A 10,984-nucleotide genomic window follows, 5' to 3' on the forward strand; every position below is an offset into this window, starting at 1 on the left:
TCGTATGGGGCCCGAATGGGAAACTTATATCGAACAAAAAACGATTCCCAAATTCCTTCCCCAACTTTGCCGCAACCCGCAAGCTATATAGACTTTGCCGCTGCTACCCCAACATGTTCGCCAGGTCCAATGAGCACCGCCTCGAGCTCCGCTGCTCCGCTGGCGGTTCTCTTCCTCCACGGCCAACGGCGGCCGCGAACTCTGCTTCTCCTCCAACTCCACCGACCCACTTCCACGCCCTCCCTCTCCCTTTCCATCTCCTCCTCCCTCTTCCGCCGCCGCGGCCGCGCCCGTGGCCGCCGCCGCCACCCCCTGGACCCTCAAGGGGGCCCCAAGCCCTCGCCTTCCGACCGAGATCTCGAGCTGTCGATCGACTTTGATGCCGCCGCCACCCGGGTCGCGGCGGCCCTGGCGAGCCTCCGCCGCTCGTCCGAGGCGAAGCTCCGCCTCTTCCTCTCCTCTGGAGCTGAGGCCTACCAGGATCTCCTGACCTCTGTCCAGGTCGATCGCGGCCACCGCGTCGTGTTCTCCTGCCGCCAGTCTTCGCTTCTCTTCGTGGCGAACCTGTTCATCTGGAGCTTCGTTGCGGTTCTTGCGGCTAGGGTTTTGGGGTGGTTGTTGTCGGGGTTAGGATTAGGGTTTCGGTCGGGGTGGTGGTCTGGGGACAGGATGGTGGTCCGGAGGGATCGGAGCCTTGGTGGGAGGGAGGTTGTGGTGGGGAGGAGGATTAAGGGAAGGGAAGTGGGGAAGAGTTCTAGGGTTTCAGTGAGCCCTCTTTCGCCTCCAACCGGTGCTGAGGTGAACATTGGGGGGAATGCATTGCGAAGACCTGTGGAGAAGCAAGAGAAGCTGCCTAAGTGGTGGCCGGATTCGATTTCCTCGCAGGTGATTTTGGTCGCAAAGGAAGAGTTCCAAAGGGAAGCAAATAGACTGGTCCGAGGTCAGCTATCTTTGATATTTTCTTGACTGAATAAAGTCTGCTAACGATTGTATGCTTCTAAGAATTAATTGCTTTAGAGATCCATGATGAGACCAGCGCTGAGGCATTCTGAAATGCTTCAAAAGCATCCCTGCGGGAGAAATGATTCTGAATATAATTTTTGCAACGCAATAATGAGAATATCGAAGCATCCATTATTGTAGAATATCTTTATAATTTGAAACCTCAAATAGAAATAATGTAGTTGTTATTGATCATATGAAACACCTTAATGGATGAAAGTTCCTTGTGTTGTGTTGGTAAATTAAATAAAGAAATACAACCATGCACACTTAGGGAGCTTTTGGTATATCGTACTATGCTTTTGTCTCCTTTCGATATCCAGTTCACTGGAAAATCAAGCTTTTCATTCCTATCATCACTATCCAAGACTTCCTAGGTTTTCCACTCCTCGTTTCTGAACAATCAACATTCAACCTGTATTCCAGACTCGTGTTTAGATTGATTGCATCTTGGTAACATTATAGATACAAAATCTCTCAAAGAGTTTCGTATTTATATTTCTAGTGTGCCATCCTACTGGTTTACATGTATCTGTATGCGTAGTGACTGGTTTTACTGCAGTTCAACACTAACATCCTCACTGCCCCGCATTTTGAGACATGAATACATTAGCTGACAGGAAGATTCATGCCCAAAAGGAGCAGATATGAACAGAAAACCATTTGTACTCCTTAGAAAGTTGATAATACGACTAGAGACCAAAAATACTAAGAAACAAAAAGCAACAGAAAGTCCTCTCAGACAGGCCCCCTCTTTTTTTTTCTTTTTTTTTTTGTAGGAAAACAAGCCTCATTCACAGCTATGAAGTAGCATTTAGCCATAAATTTGTAGACACTGTGAGATTCTGATCACACACTTCTCATCCCAAGTATTGTTATCTAGTGATCTTCATGCTTATTATTATCGGGGATGTTGCCAAATTTTGAACAATTTTTCTTTGTTTTCCCTTTCTTTCCTCGAGTATGGAGAATAGGATTTCAATAAAGATTTAACACCACATAGCCATTCATATACAACAACCAAGCAGCAGATGTGGCAAAATCCCATCTATCAAATTATGCCCTGCATTTTTTTACAAAAGATTTAAAGGTTAAAACTGTTTTCCCAAATGATATTTTATCTCTCCGAAGATCCTATGTGAAATAATACTTCAGATAAAAATGCAAACATTTTGATGTACTATGGTTGCACAACCATTAAAAACAATCAGAAATGTCAGTTGTTAAAATATTGGACATTTAGAATGCTTAAGGCAAGATGCATGCTAGATAATTTCCAGTCATCAAGGCAAAAGTGGATAACTTTCATGTAGTTAGATGTAATTCTTGAGTTATTTGCAGTTTCAAGAATCATCAATTAAATAATCATACAGATGCTTTTATTATGACATGATAACATCTGGAAACAATGTTCTACAATTAATTTACTGAAATTTTAGATTACTACAACATTTTGATTTTTGGATGATTTGGTGCTTAGTAGCTTTCTGACCTTGGTATTTAAACTATGAAATTGAAAAACTAAACAAACTTTATTATGTAACTGTAGCTATCTAATTTTGATGACCATTCTTTTTTTTCCCTTAAAAAAACATAGTTTTTGCTCATAAAAATGATCTCCATAAGTTTTTTGAGTTAATGACAGTCAATGTGTTGACTGTTGAACATAATTGTCAACCTCATCTTTCATTTGCTTGTGTGTCGATGATTTAAGTGTTTCTAGTGTGGAAATGGTGGGAAGCGACCGGTGCCGCATGGGATGCAGGATAAAGAGAAAAAGGACTTTTGGTGCAATATTGAACATTACCGAAATGCACTGAACCATCATAGTTTGGCATGGATTGACATGAGTTGGCACACCTGCTACCAACCCAATGTTGAGTGCTGGTACTGGTCCTGCAAGTTATGTGCAGTCGGCACGGATCAGCTAGAATGGATACTTAAAAACATGCTTTTGTTAATTACAGGATAAAGCATTAACAAAAACTGCAACAGTTTATGTCACTTTGACTCTTATTCTTTACATGCTATGTAATTTCTTGGACAGATGAGCAACGTAACATTTTCACCTAGTTGATGTATATGTCTTTTGTGTTTGCAGGTAAATTTACTTCCCCTTGCGTTGGAAATGATTTCTTGAATACATCATTTGCACTTTTCCGCCTCAGATCATTACATATTTACTTGATTACCAGCAATGGTGGATAATAGAATGAGCGGGAAGGACTATAAAGATGATGATATTATTCAAGTCAGTTCTTTTATAATCTACTGAAGTTTATGCTTATGTTGTTGCAACTTAGATAACTCCTCTTATAGACATATTTCTAGCAAGCAGCAACTCAGTATTGAAATATTGTAAAATATGTTTGCTAGTTGGCAGACTTTATGACCAGTTTATGGGGGACATATATAGCATAAACTTGTTTAGACTTTGATTTGTCAATGTGCAGTATTTAGCCTGAATATTTGGAAGAGATGTTGTTTGGCCAAGCAATAAACTAGATGAAATATTTATATTATAACTATTTCCATGATTGTTTATTAAATGGAAATATATCAAGTTCATGCTTAGTTTCAGCTCATTTCCATCTTCAGTGCATGCCTACCTCCCCCACCCCCCAACAAAAAAAGAGAGAGAAGTTTCTTCTGAAAAGCCCTTGATAAGAAATACATTAACCTTGCTAAAGAAACCTTGTCGTTATTAGTGATTATTGCTTTCCCAAATCCATCCACTCTATGCAAATTTTTGTCACTTCAAAATTTGTGATTTGATCTCCAAATTCCAAATATCTTTATTTTGATTTTCTAATGGTTTTGTATCCAAGACATAGTCACTTTATTTTGTCTTAGGGCATTTAGAATGGGTTCAGTGTAATAAATGAAGTTTAGTTCTTTTGGGATGTTTAAGAGCTCAATTCACATGGATAGAAGCAAATAGGTGCATTTTTAAGGTGATTCCCTTCTTTTGCATATTTTGTCAATAATAGCTTTTGAAATTCCCAACTTTCATCCTAAAATCTGCAGGGACTTGTAGGTAGCTCCATGTTATACTTCCATGGTATTTGTCCCCAAATGTTATATATAGTGTCGATAATCATATATATATATATATATATATATATATATAAAATAATACTTTGTGAAGGAGTATTGAAGTGTTGCCAATTCAGCTTTTCAAATGAGTTTTGTTGTGCCACCTGAAAAGAACACCTCTTCACATTAAATTATATTATTAATGTATGGTAGTATTATATTCTTACAATTAAAACATATTTATATAGGTAGTTGAGAATATGAAGTGACCCTAAGAATTTGAATGAATATTATTTTATTATGTATATATATATTTTTTTCAATCTGATCAGATCTAGAAGAAAAATTATTTTCGTACATCCGGCCCCACGCAACGCGCGGGTCTTCGACTAGTTACTATAATATGATACAAAGAATCCATATTCTATGCTGGCATATACCTTTGGTTCATTTTGTGCTGTTAAAACATGACAGCATTAGTCAACATTGTCATGTTTAGAAGTGTAAAATGGCTCAACGAATTTGTTTGAGTTTGTTTGAATTGTGATGATCAATCTATTATCCTTAGGAAACGTCATTCTTCTTTGTTTAATCAAGTTTGGATCTTAATTGGAAAAAAAATGAAATAATAGAAAAAAGTGCCATTTTAGAATTTTATGGTTTCTTAAGAAAATATTGCTTCTTATGCCATATAACTGTAGATCTCTTGTGGGTTCTCCTTGTTTACCCCATTCTCTACCCCTAGATGAAAACACGGAAATACATGTATTAGTTATGTTTTAATTTAATATCCTATCCGGTAGTATTGGATTTGCAAGCCCCAAACCACAATATTTTTAGGGCCCATTTGGATATTCCTATAGGATTGAGTTGAAAATCTTGCAGGAATCGGGACTATTGGCTCGTTCAGCTCACATCTTCTACCAGCCTTCCCAAATCCTAGTCTGTAGGCCTGTTGGGCTGCAGGATAAAAGAATAAAAGGACCTATGGAGATCTTTTTCTTTCTTCCCATAGGATTTGGATTGGGAGGTGTTTGATTGATAGAGCCATGCTAAGATAGATTATCCAATCCACAGATCCAGCAGAAAGTTTAGCCCAATCCTGCTAGACTACCCCAATAGGCTTATACTTGAATAGATATTGCAACCACTAAAATGCGCACACATAATTGCTGTATTAAATAAAAATAATTAGTAGGATAAGTGATAATCATTAGAAAAGAGGTTTAAATTTCAATACCATGTTTCATCCTGGTTGCTTTTTGGATTATACAAGACTAGGTCAGCATTATATGATCAAGACAACCAAAACAACCAATAACAACAAGAAAAGAAAAGAATTTTTTTTTAAATTGTCCTTGTTTGCCTAGTCATAGGATGACGCATTGGGATGGTTGGGATGTCCAAGGTCAAGGGAATCATTGTCTTAATTTCTAGTTTTTTGTACTAATGATACAATAATTCTTCAATTTTTCATTGTGAAAAATTTGAAATTTTGTGAAAATTATTGATTGGACATCTTCAATTTTAATAGATAATATTCTTACATGTTATTGACCTTTTTAACCAATTTCGATGTGATTTGATGTTTAGGTTTTAATTGTGTTTTACTATATTCTATTTGTTTAAGGACTAAAAATGCTGGAGGCTTTTAGAGAATCTTAGGTACATTAACATTTTTTAATTAGGAGTTCAAATCTTAGTTAATATAGGAAATACTTTTGATTAAGAAAATCAATAAGTTGGCTGATTTGTTTGACCTATTTTTAGCAAACCTATGTCAAAAGTGTCTTAGATTCTAAATTCAGTGGATCATTTAGGATTTATTTTGGTATCAATTGGATGCCTTCTTATAAAGAAAGAGGGGGGTTTGAAAGTTGGAGTTTGCATGCTAACTTCGAATTGGAAAAAAAAAAAAAAAAACTTAGTTATACTTGGGGACCTTGCCTATTTAGTGATAACAATTTTTGTCTATTCGATTAGGTTCAAGTTACACTTGGGATAACATTTATAGAGTTTGCACCTTTTTGAATTGGATGATGGAGGTCCCATATCGATGATTCGAGTTGTTAGATGTGCTCTACTATCTCAAATCTACTTACACATCAAAAATCATGCAATTTAAAGACCTCTAGCCTATGCATCAAGTGGTCAAAATTTGGACAGTTCAAATAATATGAAACAATTGACCATTTAATGCATAAGCTAGGGGCCTCTCAATGACAATGATTTTTAGTGTATAAGCATTTTAGAGGTGTTAGATTGCATCCAGTTGTTCGGATCATTAATGTGGGATCCTTGTTATCCAAGTCAAAAAAGGGAGTTATACTAGGTGTAACTCGATCTTGACTACACGCACACACACACATACACGATAGAATACACTTTGGGTCAAGGTCCATTATCTTGGTACTAGGTATCGTATCGGTACCTTGTTGATTCGGTATGACATGGTCAGTACGGTACAGTATGTATCCTATGTTGAAATAGCTTCCACATCATTTTGCTTAATTTTTATCTTGATGCATCTCGGTTTAGGTCGGTACGCACCTTGGTATGGGGTGATACACCTTGGTACGCACTGTACGGGGCTTGTACCGATTCAAAGTGGGATTTCATACCACTTTCCTCTCAGTATGGTATGGTACGCCCACTACCAGACGGTATGGGGTGGTTCGGCAAACCATGCTTTGGATAGTTGTTGTATCACTTCAGGTTTCATCCTTTGTTGCTAGGTATTAACAATTTGCTCCCAAGTCCCCACAACCATATCCTTTTTATGGATAAAGCTTTCCTTGAAAGAATAAAGTACAATAAAATACATATGGCAACATCATTCTAATGTTGAGCATACTTAATGGAAGAAGAAGGCCAGAGAGCAAAATAAGAACTGAAATGGAAAGAATGATCAAACTGATACAACAAATAAACGTTTAATTATATTGGGAAAGTATTAGAAGCGAAAGTAAAAAAGAAATAATGCCTCTAAACTAACAAAGGTCTCATTGATGATATGTCCTTGTGTATTTTCCCAAAGAGCAAATACTATTTTATAAATTCAAAATATCAAAAAAATGCAAAACATGATTTTACTTGTTTTCCAAATTAAATGCACTTTGTTTGCTAAACTGGTTCACTTGTAACTCAGTTTTTTTTTTTTTTTGAAATACAATCATAATTCATTAAATAAATTCACAGTACACGTGTGTGAATATGCAGACTGATAATGATTTCAATGGAGTAATTTGTTGTTTGCTAATTTTATTTATTTGGCAATACTAATAACTTTTTCCCCTTGCCGTCATAGCAGCTTCGTAAGATATGCAAAATTTCTGGTGCAAAGGTGTCCTTTGAAACAGACTATGCACGTGATTCCTTTTATCGGGCATCAGTGGACTTTGTTCTCAGGACATGCAGCAGGTATTATCTGGTTCTGTAAGATTTTTAGATTAATTTGGAGTTTACATTTGCACTATTTATATTCCTTCCTTTGTTTCATATCTTGATATTTTTTCTGGTAAATAATTCAGAGTAAAAGTTCCATTCAACGGTGTTCAAATTGATGGTGAGGAGGCCAGGCAATTCATTTCTGGACTTGCTGATAATATTGGACTTCAGAACATTCGTGCTGCTACACTTGTGCGTGCAGCTGTTGCAGCCCACACACGTTCATGCTTTTTGCAATGCTGGGTAATGGTTTTTTTTGTATCTGTTATTTTCTTTGAGAGGCAGAGCCTTGATTAAGGCTCGGTGATGCAAAAGCATTTTGATATCTCACTATCTACTAATATAAGCTACAAAACTCATTTCTGATTCAGGCATTGGAAGTCCAAGGGAAACGTTCTGAATCATTGGAGGAACTATCAAAAATCTGTAGAATTTATCAGATTTTCCCCCCTGAAGAACATTCAGTAAGTGGTTGGGTTAGGTCAACTGATTTCACTGCATGCTTTTTGTGCTTCCAGTTTTCTCTGTTCTCTTATAGCCTCTTTGCATACTTTGTCACATCCCTCATTCTGTGCATGCCAGTGTATATTTCATTATGACTTTCGCTTCTGTTGATTTTGAGAACTGTTTAGTAGTTTCTTTTTTCAATTGTCCCAGTAGTGCATCTGGAATGTTTTCTGTTCTTATGTTGTTTTAATTTCAGCTATTTTCCGATTCTTACCATTTGTCATTGAGGTGAATGAATTTTTTTCCGTAGTTGGTAATCATAACATGATCAGGATTTGCCCTTGGAGGATGCAGTTGATTTATGGTTCACCTGATGGACATATGCCATGCCTAAATTAACAGTTATTCCTCTTAGAACACATCCCAGTTTAATTTAACAGAACTTTTGGGAGGCTTTAGTGGTACTTGCTCCCATAATGTGATTCGGGTCATCTCACACTGGAGAATTTGTATGAGATCATAAAAAGAATTGGTTGGTTTATTGATGAAATTCTAACAATGTATAACAATGTAGTCTGGATAAATATATCAAGTCCTGTCACCCAAAATCAACTGCGCATTTATCTGCCTGGGCCAACACAAATGTTAGATACTGTAATAAATATTTTTCTTCTAGATCATTTAACTAGATGACCTTGAAAGGAATTGTTTGAGGGGAACATCAATTTTAGAAGCAATATCTAATTTAAAGTGTTTTCTTCTCAGTTTCCAATAAGTGAATTTACTTGTTTGTCATAGAATATTGGGTAACTGAATTCTCACAATTCCACGCTAATAAAATTATGAAGGCAGGAATTCTTTTTGCCAGATGATTGCCGTCATAGTTTCTCCTCTAGGGGTCTATTTGTTTAAAGCTCCTTTTGCCCATCAATCAAAGCATCTGTCTTTGCAAAGAGTAATTTCTTGAAGGGCACTAGTATAGATAAAACTTGAGACAGTTTACTTTTAATGACTTTACAGTTTCAGCTCATCTTAGGTTTCTTCTGGTATACAATTTCCTCCTAACAGTGCTTGTGATTTGATACAAATGTCTCCAGCCAGAAATGGAGATGGTGGCTAGTGGTCTCAAGAGGAATTTACAAGTGGAACAAAGGGAACACTTGTTGACTATGTACAGAGAAGCTTGTGGTGTTGAAAGCCAGAACATTGCAGCAGAAGCCCTAGGTCTGGTAAGCATTCTTTCTACTACTTGGCAGCTTGTCCCATATTTTGTCAAAGTGGGATGCCTGTGTTCTGTAGTTTGTCTTACCATGCTGTGACTTAAGACACACGAAATATAGATGACCATCGTCGAGGGACCAGGATCTGTCATGGTATTTTTTTTCCCCCTAAAGTTGAATACCTTGCATCTGTGTTTGCAGTTGTTGAAGATTAAATATTATGAATGCTGCAAGAATTTGTAATTTCGCATTTAACATTGGTATGGTTTACATTTGAGATCACACTTCTAACCAGCTTATTTTTTAGGGATTTGGGGGACACCCGACTGTGAAATCCAAGGATACTCGTGCATCTTGACGTGATATACTGGCATAGTATTTGAGCCGTGGTTGGACTGTTCAAATAATGCACATACGAGTCCTATACACTTCAAAGGTGATTTACAGTTTTGCTGGTAACTCAGCATTACATAATCAGCGGCCTTGCTGATCCCTTTCACTTCTTCCTCCACTCATCAGCTGAACAGTATACTGTGTCATATTTCTGATTCGTGTTTGAGATAGCACCCAAAATACAAACAGCCAAGTAACAAAGCTTTTAATTCCTGAGAATTTTAGTAGCCAAGTGAAATGGAAGCCCCCAATCATACAACATGATTTGAGTATCCATATGTAGTTACCATTTCTATATTCTTTTAAAGTATGACAAATCAATTATCAGTGTTTGTGGGTATTATTCTTGCTAGTTATAATTATTTTGGTGTAATTTTATTTTGTATGATCTGACATTATCACTTTACTATGATAAACCTCAGCTTAACAACTTGATGCCATGCAGTTTTATTGTACTCTAACTTCGGTTTAATATTATTACGGCATGATGATGAAAGTTGTTCCCAGTTAACTTTATTTTTTACCCTGATGATCTCATTACCTCTAGAAGATAGAACAATTCATTCGGTTAATTCAGCTGGCATAATGAGTTTCTGCTTCAATGCTTATGCTTCTCATATATATATATATATATATATATATATATATATATATATATATATATATATATATATATATAGACACACTCTGTTTGTGTGTAGCATTTGGATTAGGCCTTAATTTTTTGGTCTATCCAGACTGAAAGCCAAAAGGCAAATTCTTTGTGCATCGCGGGCGATTTAGAAATCCGATGTGGAGTGCACTGTCTTGTCCGATTGGTCTACATAATCATTGCTTTCCAATGCACATTTAATACCTGTTGATCGATTTTTTTGTTTAAAAATTTTATATAACGAAAATGTCTCCATTCTTTGATAAAATTATGATATTCTATATCCATATTATGACATTTAGAAAGTCGAAATTTTTATCCACAGGATGTCATAATACAACGCATGATATCATAATATGTATATGATGTTATAATTTTTTTTTAAAGAATAGAGATATTTTTGTCATTCAAAATTTTTAAATGAAAAAATAAAGCTGCAGGTATTAAATGCACATTAAAAAGTGGCTGGATAAAAATATCTCTTCCATATTATGATATTTTGAGCCATATTATGGCATCCTGGGTCATGATATGTTATAGAATGTTATAATTTTTTCTAAAGGACAAAAATATTTTTGTCATATAAAATTTTTAAACGAAAAAGCCGACCTGCAGGTATTAAATATGCGTTGAAAAATGATGATTACATAGATCAATCGGATAAGATGATGTATTTTATGTCGAATTTTTTACACCGTCTGCTGTGCACAAAGAATTTCTCAAACCAAAAGTGTAAGCTCAAGTCCAACCATGAAGTAGGGGCTAGGTTATCGGGCTTCAAAGTAGT

The 10,984-nt window shown here is 36.4% G+C and overlaps 1 protein-coding gene across 1 annotated transcript; it reads left to right on the top strand.

Moving 5' to 3' along the window:
- Positions 1 to 9,888, top strand: LOC105051425 (uncharacterized). The gene is made up of 7 exons (XM_010931872.4): positions 1 to 940; positions 3,198 to 3,253; positions 7,349 to 7,458; positions 7,569 to 7,728; positions 7,857 to 7,949; positions 9,030 to 9,161; positions 9,460 to 9,888. Exons 1-7 carry the CDS (start codon positions 16 to 18, stop codon positions 9,508 to 9,510), a joined length of 1,527 nt encoding a protein of 508 aa, XP_010930174.2. The 5' UTR covers positions 1 to 15; the 3' UTR covers positions 9,511 to 9,888.
- Positions 9,889 to 10,984: the final 1,096 nt, after the last annotated feature.

The sequence above is a fragment of the Elaeis guineensis genome, chromosome 9 (genome assembly GCF_000442705.2).
Source record: "Elaeis guineensis isolate ETL-2024a chromosome 9, EG11, whole genome shotgun sequence".
NCBI classification, from domain to species: domain Eukaryota; kingdom Viridiplantae; phylum Streptophyta; class Magnoliopsida; order Arecales; family Arecaceae; genus Elaeis; species Elaeis guineensis.

Excerpts from the sequence above, each read along its gene's own strand:
- LOC105051425 (XM_010931872.4), top strand. The coding sequence starts at position 16 with ATGGGAAACTTATATCGAACAAAAAACGATTCCCAAATTCCTTCCCCA. Across the intron at positions 7,459-7,568 it reads GTTCTCAGGACATGCAGCAG|AGTAAAAGTTCCATTCAACG; the intron begins GTATTATCTGGT and ends TAAATAATTCAG. Across the intron at positions 9,162-9,459 it reads CAGCAGAAGCCCTAGGTCTG|GGATTTGGGGGACACCCGAC; the intron begins GTAAGCATTCTT and ends CTTATTTTTTAG.